Source organism: Sebastes umbrosus, chromosome 4 (genome assembly GCF_015220745.1).
Source record: "Sebastes umbrosus isolate fSebUmb1 chromosome 4, fSebUmb1.pri, whole genome shotgun sequence".
NCBI lineage: Eukaryota > Metazoa > Chordata > Actinopteri > Perciformes > Sebastidae > Sebastes > Sebastes umbrosus.
Window position 1 is genome coordinate 3,547,704 of NC_051272.1, and position 14,884 is coordinate 3,562,587.

General features: G+C 37.8%; 2 protein-coding genes across 2 annotated transcripts in view; one reads left to right on the top strand and one right to left on the bottom strand.

Annotated features, from left to right (window-relative positions):
• LOC119487001 (forkhead box protein P2-like) lies at positions 1-14,842 on the bottom strand. Its single transcript, XM_037767600.1, has 15 exons — positions 14,583-14,842; positions 11,625-11,729; positions 10,214-10,300; positions 9,193-9,331; positions 8,170-8,350; positions 7,659-7,763; positions 6,019-6,106; positions 5,526-5,663; positions 4,605-4,797; positions 4,195-4,265; positions 3,403-3,504; positions 3,165-3,286; positions 1,053-1,122; positions 852-967; positions 1-752 (listed from the first exon to the last, which is right to left on the bottom strand). Exons 1-15 carry the CDS (start codon positions 14,736-14,738, stop codon positions 623-625), a joined length of 1,803 nt encoding a protein of 600 aa, XP_037623528.1. The 5' UTR covers positions 14,739-14,842; the 3' UTR covers positions 1-622.
• Positions 3,262-14,884, top strand: part of ppp1r3ab (protein phosphatase 1, regulatory subunit 3Ab) — a 26,437-nt gene continuing 14,814 nt past the window's right edge. The window contains exons 1-4 of the mRNA XM_037767599.1: positions 3,262-3,347; positions 5,499-5,621; positions 6,002-6,119; positions 9,208-9,365. The gene's annotated coding sequence lies outside the window, so the exon portion shown is untranslated. The remainder of the gene's footprint in view (positions 3,348-5,498; positions 5,622-6,001; positions 6,120-9,207; positions 9,366-14,884) is intronic.

Here is a 14,884-nt window from a genome sequence, read left to right on the forward strand (position 1 = left end):
CTCCACTCTAACTAGCTTTGTTTGAGGGCGTGCCAAAACTATAGCTGCTATAGGTAAAATGTGTTACTTGGTGACATCACCACGTTACGGAAGAAAAGGCGGGACTTCAAGCAAGGCGTTTCAGACAGTTTTAGGAGCAGGACTTTGGTTTTTGTAACTTTGCAGACCTTTTACATTCACAAAAAACTATATAACACACTAAAGGAAAAGGGCAAAAGCATAATAGGTCCTCTTTAAAAAATAAAATAAAATCTCTAGCTGACCAGAAAAGCAGGAAATAATCAGGTAATAGGCCAACCCAAAAACTACAGGTGGCACTGTATTCCACTTTCTTTTCTTTAAGGTTGAAATGTCAAAAGCAAAATTTGACTGCTGCAGACATGTGAACAAAATCAGTTTTCATAAGTATAGGAACCATATAATGAACCACCGTTCAAAATATCTTAATTTGGATGTGTATTTCATCAAATATTAATATTTTGGTGAGGATTTTCAGGCCGCCTTGCACTACACACTGAAGATGAACATGAAGTTCAGATGGTATAAACTGTGGTCCACCTCCCTGAATGTTAAATGAAGACTTCCTTTACTGCTCTGTAACTGATTCTTTTCTATTCTCTCGTCATTCAAGGTCAAACAAATGCTCTTCGTCATCTTCAGTCACGTCGTGCTGCAGACCGGCTGGCTTCACCGTTGGCATCAGAGATTCGTGGTCGCTCAGATTCAGCACTTCGTCTTTAAGGAAAAGAGATCTTGCAAGAGGTGAAAAACAAAAAGACATTATGATCAGTTACTGCAGCACATCGGTTCATTTCACAGATTACTGGAGGTCACAATAAAAAGTCACTCACTGCTGGACTCGTGGAGAGAAGTTTTGTTTACTTGTTGCTTTGTTCTCTTGTGTCCGACTCCTGCTGGAACACTCCTTCTTGAATCCTGGCAGCGACGTCGCCTCAGCCAATGCCGTCTACCAAAAACGAAAGAAGTAGAAATCAAACCTCAACCAGTTCATCAAGTTTATCAAGAAGGTGCACTCTGACACGTCCTCTCACCTGCAAGCTGGCATTCAGAACACTCCCGAAATCAAGGTTGGAGGACACATTTTTCATCAGCGACGGACTCCTGTGGAATAACCAAGGTAACTAGCATTTTAAAAAATGGAAACACTCTAAATGTCTAATTCATGGCAAAGCAAATCAATAACTGTGTTATTATATGTATATTCAACAAGCCACAACATGGTAAACAGCAATAGTTTGAGGCAAGGTCAGCTGTGATGACAAATAATTCAGTGGACTGAACAATCAGGAAGGAAGCTTCAACTAGAGCCTTGAAACTGTCATCAGGATCATATTTATCATTCATTTACTGAGGCCTATTACCACCGAGCAAACGTGTGCACCACTGTAGTAATAAGGAACCTATTTTGACACAAGGGGGTACCAAGGACAGCGCTGTACAACAGACAGGATTGTGGGGATTATGACTTGATGACAACACAGTGGTCACATTGGCTCCACAGATCGGTGTACCGAAATGTTATTTTTTATTATTAAATATCTCTGACTGCAAGTAAAGAGGACAGTGTGCAGGAGTCTTTTTGTTCTATAATATCGACCTGAGGTCTTCCCCTACTGCACCTGTTGACCTACAGGGGTGCAAAAGTTCTGCTCTTTAACACGGTGGTGTCAAAACGGATCACAGACACTTAGAAAGTCAGTTTATGAAAAAAAAGGTCTAAAAAACTAGACAATAGACAGTTGTTTTTTTTCAGTTTTCATGTTGTGCTTTATCCATTATATCATCACGATATCCACAGAAAATTTGAAAAAAATAATAGTAATGCTATCAGTTAATTCATCTTTAATTTTGTTTACTGTGCATTTTTTCTCTTTTTTGGCAAATTAATTACACTCAAAATATGAGTGTAAGGAGGTGGAGAAAGAGTCTGTAACCATAGACAATTATACAAATTATAAAAAATATGCACAATAAACAAAGTTAAAGATGAATTTGACTGATATCATTATTATTATTATTTTTTTCAAATTTTTTATGGATATCGTGATGACATGACTTGACAGTTGTTTATTGTCTAGGTTTTTAGACCTTTTTTCATAAACTGATTTTTTAAGTATCTGTGATCCGTTTTGACACCACTGTGTTAAAGAGCAGAACTTTTACAGGTCGACAGGTGCGTAGAGGAAGACCTCAGGTCAATAATATAGAACAAAAACACTCCCGCACACTGTCCTCTTCACTTGTCATACTGTAGATATTTAATAATAAGAAATAACATTTCGGGAAACAATGCATCTCCAGAGTCTGTAACTATAACTATATTTATACAATTATTTAAGAGGTGCTGGATTATTTACACGATATTATCATATGCATATTGTTAACAGGATATCAATATTTCATCTTTAGAATATCACAGCTATCGTCAATACCACTATATTGTGACACCCCTACTACTCACAACAATGGCAATTTGCAAGGATTTATTTGCATGTTAAATAGCCGACACTCCACTGAATATTAGTCAATACACCTACACTTACTGCCATGATAATGAGTATATACTGTATATATATTTATATATACATACTCTTCATTACATTCAGCTTATTCATTTGCAATTGCTGTCTACTATAAAATAGTAATATTAAATATTTCATATTTATTTATGGCATATTTTCTGACTTGCACTATTTTATGTCTTAGATTCTCATTTTTATTTTGTTTTTTACTTTACTTATTGATTTACTTTTATACATATTTAATTAGCTTTGTTGGAGGGAACTTGAGACCCGAGATTTTCATTGCCAACAACTGCCTCTGTAATTGTTGTGCATTTGATGATAAATAACTTTAAACTTGAAACGTGATCCGTGTTAAACCCAGTAGAGGCAGAAGAAAAAAGTTTTTCAGAGTTTTTCCTACTTGAATGCTGAAGCAAAGACAGGAAACCCTTGAGTGTCTTTGCTTCCACAGGTTTTGCCAATTAAATGGTATCATTTATTGTCTCGGACGAATTAAAGACATGTCTTTAATATCATTATATTTGACTTGAAATATGTGCAGATACCCTGGGACCAGCACAGACAGGAAGGCTGCCTGATACCGGCGCTGTGATAAACAGGAAGTCATCTCCATCGTACCCTGTGATCTTCTGGGATCTCCTCCTCTGGTACTCCACCTCGTCCACCGTCCACACGGCTCCTTTCACATTCTCCACACGCACAAAACACTTGTGCAGGCTCAGGTTGTGGCGTACTGCGTTCTGATCCAGAGAAAATCAGAGTGAAGGAGATGTATTACTGGATACACGCTGCATAAATCAGGTATGACACCACACTGGGATCACACAGTTAATTATCTGAGAGAGGGGTGTGATACCTTCCAAGTGGCAGCGTTGCGTCTGAAATAAGCAAACGTCCGTGTAAACCAGTTGTATATCTCGTTGAGTGTTAGTTGCATGTCTGATGTTTCCATAATAGCCTGAAGATAGAAAAAGAAACTGTAGCACATTACAGGATCAAATTAAAGCTCTGACTTTTTCACTTCTGATCCAAGGGAGGAGGAGACAGTCGCTCAGTCTCAACTTTGATTCTTTTTAGTTTCTAGTTCTGTTAATCGACTGCCATTTTTAGGATAAAAGAACAGTAATCATCTCAACGACACAAAGGAGAAGATTCTTTATCGATTAATCTGCCAAGTACTTTCATGATTAATCCATTATCCAATCCATCTTTTGATGTCAGAAATGTCATAAAATAGCCGAAGTTGACCTCTTTAAATCCCTTTTTTTGTTTGATAAACACAAAGATATTCAGTTTTTATCATAGGCCACAAAGCAAGCCAGCAAATAATCATATTTAAGACTCTTGAACAAGGAGATTTGGTGCATTCGACTATCAAAATTGTTGACAATAATTTTCTGTGGATGTTTGCCCTGGGCGCCTCCCTAGGGAGGTGTTCCAGGCACGACCAGCTGGGAGGAGGCCACAGGGAAGACCCAGGACTAGGTGGAGAGATTATACCTCCACACTGGCCTGGGGACGCCTCGGGATCCCCCCCAGTCAGAGCTGGTTAATGTGGTTTGGGGGTATTTGCTCAAAGTTATCGACCGCAGCTTTTTAAAGTTAAATAAAGAAACAAATAATCTCTATTCCAGTTCATAGACTGTACCTGTCTTATCAGTGTTGCGTAGGTGAAAGGTGGTCTGATGTCGGTATTCTTGTAGAGCTCATATTCATTTTCTGAAACAAGACAGATCATAGTAAGTGGAAAATGTCATATGAAGTATTTATTTTCTGTCAATTAATCTGTTGATTATTTTCTCGATTAATCGATTAGGCGTTTGGTTTATAAAATGTCGATCAGCGTTTCCCAAAGCCTGAGACGACTTCCTCAAATGTCTTGTTTTGTCCACAACTCAAAGATATTCAGTTTACCATCATAGAGGAGTAAAGAAACCAGAAAATATTCACATTCAAGAAGCCGGAATCAGAGAATTTTTACTTTTTCTTTTCGTAAAAAAATGCTCAAACTGATTAATCGATTATCAAAATAATTGGCGATTACAGTATTTGGTTTACCTGAGGACAGCGAGAAGACCAAAGGGTGATGGCGATGTCTTATGGCCCCGGCACATGATGATGTATGAGTGGGTGACTCTTCTTCACTCCCCTGGGATGTGGTGCCAAGAGGGGCCGGAGGTCGTGGGGACACTCGGGGCGAGTCTGACGGGCTCAGCGAGGGCAGGTTGTCGGTGGCAGCGACTGAGCTGAGCTGAGAGCAACACGAACAGATGATCTAAAGTTAACAAAGGAACGAGTGGGATGAAAAACACTGAAACAAAAACAGAGTGGGAGTGGGGAGATCTTCAACAGAGTGTAACAGAGCGATTTGATTCGCCTCCTCAGAGGTGATTCCACTAATATGGCAAGAAGAAGGAAGCCAATTATTGTTAATTATAGGGTGAAATTGTTTGGTGAGTGTTGTGATTATGGTGCAATATTTGCAAGATTAACATCTGATTAGCTTCACACATTATGAGAGCATGTCTGCTGTCTGAAAACACAACGGCAGCAGACACCTGGTACCAACATCTGGGCACCGAAAGGAAAGGAAGTGTGCTGTGAGAGTCACACTCAATAAGGATGGAAATCTCAGCAAAGGAAAGGTAATTTGAGAGTTATGGTACAAAAGATGCAAAATGAAATGCATTTGTGATCCGTTCTGACATCATTTTTCTGAGGAGTTCAAAAATATTTCTGACCCTCATCTCATTTTTTTTTGTTTCTAAGAAAATGCCAACATATTTATTGCAACTCATCCAACTGTAAAAGTTCACCAGGTAGATTACAGGCTGGCTGTATCTTCATCAGAGCTACAGAAGATGAGGTTGCAGCCAGACCACATATTTAGAGTTTTGCTTACAGCTCAATTCAGTTTACGGCTCATTTGCTTTGCCTCTGTTGTTCACACAGCTGTCACCGCCCGCACACCATATCTACCTGAAGACCGTGTGGGTCAGCGGTCGTATCAGATCGTGGCGACTGCAGACTCGCAGGTGCAGAGATGGACTGAGACTCTAAAGACGGCAGATGCAGGTGAGCCATCATCGCTCGCAGACGCTCCCGTTCTTTGCAGAGCTGTTAGAGGAGATGAAGGGAGGGAGAGGAAATCACTGAACACACATTGTTGAAATGGAATGCTGTGAACCAAAACACATTTTTTTGCAAAGTACATTTTCCTGCTCTGTCAAACATCAGGAAGGAGGCAGTGTTGGCAGAACTTTACATGAATATTTAACACGAGCAAGACGGTGTTGGAAGTTTTGTGAAAACTCAGGAAAAAGAATCCAGTGTTGCAGACTAATATTGCTGCTCAAATTCCAATTTTCTGTGTTTGACCCAAACAAGCACAGGACAGGTTTACACGCTCACATCCAAGCAGCAGGTCTAACTTCTGTTGTTGGACGTCTTTACAGGACTCGTGCCTACGTACCTGAAGCTCCAGCTGCTGAACCACCTGCATCTGGACTCGGCACTGCGCCGTGCTTCTGTCGTCCAGAGTGTGCTCGCTGCCTAAGTGCCTGAAACACACAAGTAAGATGCATTTATATTACTTTTCACATACATGACTCACAAAGTGCTTAACAAGGGAATTAAACATACAAGAAGGAAATCATATAAAATGTAAGTGACCACATGAGCCACGTGTACATAGTATAGTTAAGTGAAAAAACACAGTACACAATGAATACATAAAGTGCAGGCCTGGTGCGTAAAGGTTAACCAAATGCCTGTCTAAGAATCTGCATATTGAGTATCAGATACTCTGAATAGTCTGCTAGCAGCTACAATGGCTTCCAATGGTGACCCGGAGTCATGGTAAAAAAACATTTATGGAAACTTCATTCAGACCATTCACACAGAAATGAATTTAATGATTTGAAGCATACTGAACATATGCATCAACAGCATAGAAGTGGATTATGCTTAAGTTTCTATGGATGTTTGGATATGACATGTTTGTTTTGTTTTGGGGTTTTTTCACCATTGAAATACATTTGTAACTGTGAATCTAAGCTGACTGATATTTTAGCTCCAGATTGTGCCTCTTATGTTTTATCCTTACGTTTAAGTCACTGAGATAAGCATCAGTTTTTTTTTAAAAAAAAAAAAGTCATTTAACAAACATTTTTGAAAGTATTCCCAGAATCCTCAAATACTCTCCTGTCCGTCTCAATAAAATAATATTCCGTCTGCTGCACAATGAATATGATTTTTATCCAAGGTTCCCAAGTTACGACTCTATTTCCCATCCAAACAATGGTGGTAGCCGGGAATGACATATGTCATGTCAAATTAAAAAAGTTATTTTATCTATCTTAATGTTACTTTCCATTATTTTTATATTGTCATGTGTTTGTATTTTTCTTGCGTCTTGTAAAGTGAGCAAGAAAAATTGCAACTTCACAAACAGGTTAAATAATTTAATTATTGTGCGGTGGACAGAATAATTGTTATCCAGATGTTTAGAAGAGTTCTTGATGATTCAGAAAATACCTTACAAGCAGCAGTAGGTGTTGTTAACCGACCTACTGGGTTTTTCAAAGATCACCAGAGATTTATCTTTCAGAACAATGGATGCATATCTCTGAGATTGACGTGAATGTAACGATAAAGCTGGGAATACAAACATTTCAGAGCCATCTTTCAAGCCTACAGGAGTATTAGATACTGAAAAGATTTCCACTGGAGTATTCCTTTAAATTAACCTGCAACGATTAATCGATCAGTTGTCAACTATTAAATTAATCGCCAACTATTTTGATAATTGATTAATTGGTTCAGAGTCATTTTCTTAAGAAAGAAAAGTCTGTAATCTCTGATTCCAGCTTCTTAAATGTGAATATTTTCTGGTTTCTTGACTCCTCTACGACAGTAAAGTATTCTTGGGCTTTGGGAAACACTGATCAACATTTCCTGACATGTTATAGACCAAACAACTAATCGATTAATCGAGAAAATGATCGACGGATTAATCGACAATGAAAATGATCCTTAGTTGCAGCCCTGCTTAAAAAACAGAACAGTGCAAAGAGTCAGAAAACATTTCTGTACGATGGAGTTAAAACCTACCTGATGAACTGGCTGAAGTTTTCACACACCGACTCACATCCGGGCCAGTTGCACACACCGTGACCGTAGAGAGCATGCGTGGCAGCGCGATCAGCTTTCACAGCACTAGAGTGAGATTATTGTCATAATAATTAGCAGCCAGACAACAGCACACAAAACGAGAGCAAAGCAGCAATAAAACAGACATAAGCGTGTTTTGTTTTTCTTTTCAGGTGGCAGAAAAATGACAGAGAGAGGTGGAGGGGAGCAAGTGAAAAACAAATGGAGAACTATTTACTTTTGATTTGGGACGTGTATCATATAAACTTAATATTCTTTGCTGGCGGTGGAACACAAAGCAAACAAACAAGACGAAATGTATCGTCCCCGAGGGGAATTAGTCTCGAAAGCAAACAGCTCCTCGCCCGCACCTTGAGACAAATGAAACGTCTGCACATGACAAGACTTTGATGTTTAGAGAGAAACAGTTCTCACTATCAGTTTACAGCACCAACAGACAGACAGATCGTACCATTCTGCCCTGCGAGGAGAAGAAGACTGCCGGTCACCGGTCTGCCTCCCTGTGACTTTAGTTGACATGATGTTGTTAGCAGAAGAGTCCTGGCTGCCCTTCGATGTGGTTTTATCTTCATTCGTTATTCCGTTTGTGAGCTCTTTCCACATCTGCTGCATCTCTGCAGGGCTGAAACCAGCTAAAAGACACATACAGTATATTGTAAATCTGAGCGTTTTCGTTGTCATGTTGTACGTTAGAGGCAGCTGAGTGGCAGATTATTCTCGAATTATGATATTTATTTGTTTTTGTGCTGTTCAAACCGTCTGTGCTCCACATTCACACTCAGTCGCAACTCAAAGCTTGAGGGCAGAAACGAGGAGAGCGTGACCTCGTGTGACCTCTTCACTGTAATCCAGGAATAATTATCACAGCTTGAATATGAGCAAGGATCAGTTTTCTACTTTTAGGTTTCGCTTTCATCATCGTCTCTTTAGAGTTTAGTGCGGTTATGTAACTGTAATTGTAAAATCAACAAGAAACAAATCTTCCTGTGTGGAGGTCTCTGTGACAAAACCTTATCAGATGCATGTCTGTGTTTGTCTATTGTTTAGGGCTGTGGGCATGTCTCATGAAGTGAGCATGTCTGTAAAGGGGAGACTCGTGGGTACCCATAGAACCCATTTTCATTCACATATCTGGAGGTCAGAGGTCAAAGGACCCCTTTTGAAAATGGCCATGCCTGTTTTTCCTCAACAAAATTTAGCGTAAGTTTGCAGCATTTAAAAAGGAGCTCGCTACAACCTCCGAAATCGCAAGCTGCGAAATTAGTGGTGTTAAAACAAATTTGCTTGGCTGCGTTATTATCGCGTTAACTTTGACAGCCCTACTCTTTTTGTGTCCTTGTGATATGATGCCACATACTATAGTAACCTTACCGTCAATTTTAACCTAAAACATGCTCTGATCACAGCACTAAAAACACAGATACTGTACAGAAAATGCAAACACAGTACATTAAAATGAAACAGCTGACATCACCATTGCTATCAACAGACACTACTGCTACTGAGGGAGAGGAGACATAGTGACCTGGAGAGGACAGGACCGGTCTCTGAACCCGGAGGAGCTGCTGCTGGAGCTGGAGGAGCTGCTGGAACACAAGCTGCTGTGCAGGGAGCTGGAGGACCAAGAGAGACAATTTCAACAGAAAGGTGATGTAAAACTCTGCTCACACTTTACTTTCTCCTGGTAGTTGTCTAGGCATTGATCCTAGACTAAAATCAGTGGCATATACTGCATCTGTAAAGACATCCTTCAACAATTCACTTCACTTCGGCTAGAAATCATTGTTTTCAAATCCCAAAAGCAAGTGACAAAGCACATAAACATCTGAACACTTCCTATGTTTTCATTATTTGTGTCACCTACAGGCCACTAAATTGCTTAATTTATTACATTTTATTTATCTTACTCATAACAGCTTTTACGCCAATATGCATGAGGACGGAACCTGCCAAAATCATAAGCAGAAATGTAAAAAGAAATGTGTTAAGTAAAGAATACAGAAATAAATAAGTTTGGGGAAATAAATAATGGGTGAAATGCAAAAGATCGTGCATAAATAAATTAATTAATAAATGTATAAATATATAAATAAATATATAAATAAATACATTTAAAAATAAATAAAAAATAAATGCATAAATAAAAAATGCATGAATAAATAAATGCAAAAATAAATAAAAAAATAAATATATAAAAATAAACACATATAAATAAAAGGGAAAAATTAAAAAGTAATAAATAAGGGAATTACTACAAAGGTAAATAAATAAAGAAGCAAATTAAAACAGAAATATCAATTTATGTCAAATTGTTTAATGACGTATGTATTTATTTATTTTTTATTTATTGGGTCATTTATTTATTTATTTTCTTATTTTGGCAGGTTACGTCCTCCATAAATATGTATTTAAACTTTAGTGCAAAGCCAGTCAAATAAACTGAAAAAAAATATATAAATAGAATTTAAAAAACAGACCACAACCTCTTTACTTACCTCTTTGACTTTCTTGCTGGGCTTTTGTTGAAGCAGCTGCAGGTGAATCTGTTGTTGTTGCTTCTTGTAAAACTCTTTCAGATGTTGCTAGAAAAATAGTGATGGACCATTATTATAACATTATTATTATTATTATTATTATTATAGACATTTACCTCACTCTCAAACAACTTACAGTGAAATAAGTGAAACAGTTGAATATATTAAATAGAATAAATGATTAAAAGACAAAGGAACTTAAAGGCAGAGCGAGTAGGATTTGTCGGTTCCAGTTTGTAACCACAACATTCAAAGTTGGCCCCTCCTCCCCGGCTCAACGACATCAGAAGCACACGACAGCGGTTACAGCGCTCGCCAGAAAGTGAAGCTTACCCAGATTCACTCTCGTTTTGAAACAAGCTTTGTCCGTTTCACCTCGCCGTATCTGTGTTTTTTCAGCACATTTTTGTAGCTTCCTCTTTTATGCGTGATTACGATCTGGCACCTGGTCGCTACGTTTTTATAGAAGTTGACGCCAAAAAACGTCCCGAACACAGCAAAAGGAGAAAATACAAGCAGAGGGCAGAGAGAAAATCCCACTATGTCTGCCTTTAAACCAAAATTTATTTTTAGCTTAAAATACATTATTATTATTATTATTATATTATTATTATAAGTTTAATTATAAGGCTAATTATTAATAAATTGAAGTTGGAAGGTTAGGTAGTAACTAAAGTCAATGTTAATCAAAATAAATAAATAAATAAATAAAGTATTCTTTTAGTTTATTTATTTTAGTTTGCTAGCTAACAATTAGTTTACCTTAACTGCATAAATAAATTAATTAATAAATGCATAAATACAAAGATAAATACATTAATTTGAAAATAGATATATAAATACATATATATATACATATATATACAGTATATATATATACTGTATATACATACAGTATATATAAATGCAAAGATAAATAAATACAAAATATATGCATGAATAAATAAATAAAAAATAAATACATTTAAAAAATAATACAAATAAACATAAATAAAAGGGAAGAAGAGTGAGTAAATAAATAAGGGAATTAATACAAAGACCAATTAGTTTACTATAACATTAACTGACCAATTAGATACCTTAGCAGACCAATTAGCTTACCTTGATGGCTCTAAGCTACTAGGCTATTGTTTGAACTTAAAGTAACGTTACCTGAGTTTCAACTTACTGTATGAGGACAACTAACTAACTAAGGTTAGGTAATTAACACACCTATGGCTAATATTAATGTTATATTGCATTCACTCACTTTAGTTACTCAAACTCAAACTTTATTCTACAGGTATAGTCCAGTAAACCAGGGTGCAGTGCATCATTATTATTGTTAGCAGTAGTAGTACTACCTCTATTAGTGTTAGTAGTTCATGCATACCTGCTGTAGCAGAAGGGCTTGTTGCTTCTGGTGGATCAGAGCCTGCAGCTGGTTGGGGGTCAGGAGCTGCTGCATCTGCTGAGGAGCCATCATAGCCAGAAAGACCTTCAAGAGGAAGAGTCAGGATAAAAGGATGAAGGAGCTCAGTGTGCAGACAGAGTGAATGCAAGAGGAGTAGTGAGTGAGACAGAAGGCGAGTGTCAGGTGTTAAACAGCAGGCTAATAACCATCGAATAGGAAATCTTTCCAATCCAATTACAAAACAGCGCTGTCAACCTTTTGTGAACATCATCATGCTGGATTGTGTCATTGACCCTAAATGAGATTGGGAGATAGGCTGAGCAGTTAATTAGCAACACAATTACATGCTTGTTGTGACTCCTAATAGAAGTGTATGGGTATTAATAAAGGCAAACACTCACAGAATAATAACTGATCTGCACTGTTACGGATTGCGCGGCAGATAACAGAGAGTGGTTGTCTCCTTTTGTATTCAAACCGAGGCCATGAATGCATTAAGAAACAACACTTACAAATTCAACATGTTGTATTACAAACACTGCTAAAAAAAATAATATGAATGCTGTCAATTGATTTTTATAGAAAATATAATAAAACAATATCTCTTTTTTTCTACATATAAAAATGCCACTTGCTGTCTAGCAGACATGTATAAAGAGTGTAACCTGATGTTCTTCACAGGTTTCAGTGAAGCCTTGTGTCTATATTGGAGTAATATCTTGCAGGATGTAATGAAAGAGGAACATCAGGGACCTCAAGTTTGTCATTTTTTTGTTGTCAGTCCTTTGAGATAATACACCTTCTGTGTTTCAACCAGACTGAGGTTAAGAACAGTGGAAATTAGATGATGAATTCACACTTTGGCACAGCAGGTGTAACAGTCTGCATCGCTTGTAGACATGTATGATTTGGTCTTATTTAACAATCAGGCCGATTAATTGATTGGGGGTGTTAGAAAATATAGAATATATTGCACCTGCTCAGTGTATGTGCCCTTTCAGAGTAGTGCTATGATGTTGGATTTTTTTACTCAGATTTTATGCATATGGTGGTGTGTTCTTTATACTGTGACCGTTTTCCTAAAAATCGAAATGTATCGCCAGATTCTTGCCAATATAGAGCCCTATAATTGATTAGTCGTCAGCCAAAACAAATGGTCAATTTTAAATTTGAGTTATAAATGAATGTGATGATTTGCTGCTTTCCTGCTTTTATATTTTTCTCAAATTTAATATATTTTTTGGACTAAAGGAACCAGAGACGGTCACAAAAATCAGACAAAATAAAGAGGAAAGAGAAGGTGGTGGAATAAGCAGAAAATGTGCAGCATTTATCTGAATATTTGCAGTATTTAAATACACACACACACAAAAATGTTCTCTAAATGTGAGGGGAACAGGACAAAGTGGCTTTGCTAAAATGACCAAAACAAAAATAACTAAACTCAACTCACCTAACTAAACTCTATAAACCAAACACCTAACCAATCAACATTACAGTGGGTGCACCAGCCTAGTGTGTCTAATATAAATCACATTTATTTGAATATTTTCAGTATTTAAATACACATACAAGGTTCTTTAAAAGTGAGGGGAACAGGACAAAGTGGCTTGGCCAAAATGAACAAAACTAACTAGTGGGTGCACCACAATAAACCGAGTATGTCTAATAAAAAATCACCTCTGTGTGTAAAATGCACACGATACTTTTACTCACCTAATGTCCTCCCCCCACCACTACCTCTTAAATTCTCCAACATTTTTAGTGAGGCAAAACAAGCAGTTTAAAGAGGTCACTTTGGGATCTGGAAAATTGAGATTTTCTGACAATTTATGGATTAAATTGTTAATTGATTGATTATAAAAAATACTGAAGAGATTGATTGATAATAAAAACAATTGCTAGATGCAGCCCTAGTCTTACACTTTTTGTATCTTTCCTGAATCTTATTGTGTATATAGTAGTGTTGTCAAAAATATCGAAGTATCAATACTGAATATTTGAAACGTTTTCAATACTCATTTTCCACAGTATCGATACACAGGTACCATTCATCATTATCATCGCTTTACAAATCACTGGATTGGATGCTACAGTTTGAATAGAAATACATTCCAGATGGAGTTCCTTCTCTTTAGTTATCAGAGAGAACCAGTATTCACTGTAAAAAATTATCTTCATTTGTAACATTTTGCAGAGTTTGCAGGTTTAAAAACTTTCATATCTCAAGTCATTATTATGTTTTGAAGACTGGAATCGCATTCTGACAGCGTTGCATCGGTGGCGTTATGACATTGTCACTTACTATTGTCATATTTGCTGAAAATTACCCAAAAAATAATGTTTACAAATTCAGCTCACACGGTTGCAGACCCCTTTTCAATGGATAGAGCCAATGTTTTTTGTAGGGCCACAAGTTGAATGTCTTGTGCAGGTTTAGAAAGTGAATTAAGAGAAAAAAAGGCAGAGCAAAACTGACAAGACGTGAGGACAGACTGAAGGAAATGGCGTTGACCAGCCTGCGTTCATTATCTTGTTGTTCCATTGTTCCCCTAGATTAAGATTCCCAGAGATGGAATCACAACAGACAACCATAAAATGATGTTGGGTCATGCTTATTTGCCTTTCACTTGCATCTGTTTGGCCCAGGTCTGTGGACAATTATTCCTCCCTGGCTCTCACTCCCAAACTAATAATGAAGGACAAACATAGTTCTGCGTGTCAACTCCCCAACCCGGATCAGATCTCATATGAAATCCTCGCCACTGTCAACAGAGCTGCAGGCTCCGGGGTTCGGCGTCCTGTCAAGAGGACGTCCAATAAGGGAGCTGACGTGCGAGTATTTTCCTCTTGACGTCTGTTTGCCTAAGAATGTTCTATTTCCCACTTATGAAGAGGAGGCTGAGGGGGTGGTTGAGGAGTATAGGATGAAGATACCTGTTTATGGTGTAGACTCTGCCAGTTTTCTCCACTCACTCCACTGCAGGAGTCCCCATTAGCTACTCTCTCTCCGGCGCCGGTGTCTGTGTGACTGAGGAGGCTGCTGGCTGGGGTTTGACGGGCTGCCGTGGGACTGAGAGGAGACTCAGGCATCCCAGCTCAGGTCCTGAAAGGAAAAACCAGTCAACTCTAAATAAACTGCAAACACTGTAGAAACAGTTCAGCATCATTGCTAAATTTGTGTGTCTTTGCGTCAAAGACGTGATGGACATGCTTTTTGAGGTGCTGGACATACTAAG

Excerpts from the sequence above, each read along its gene's own strand:
- LOC119487001 (XM_037767600.1), bottom strand. The coding sequence starts at position 14,738 with ATGCCTGAGTCTCCTCTCAGTCCCACGGCAGCCCGTCAAACCCCAGCC. Across the intron at positions 5,664-6,018 it reads TTCAGCAGCTGGAGCTTCAG|CTCTGCAAAGAACGGGAGCG; the intron begins GTACGTAGGCAC and ends CTCCTCTAACAG. Across the intron at positions 4,266-4,604 it reads GGTCTTCTCGCTGTCCTCAG|AAAATGAATATGAGCTCTAC; the intron begins GTAAACCAAATA and ends GTCTTGTTTCAG.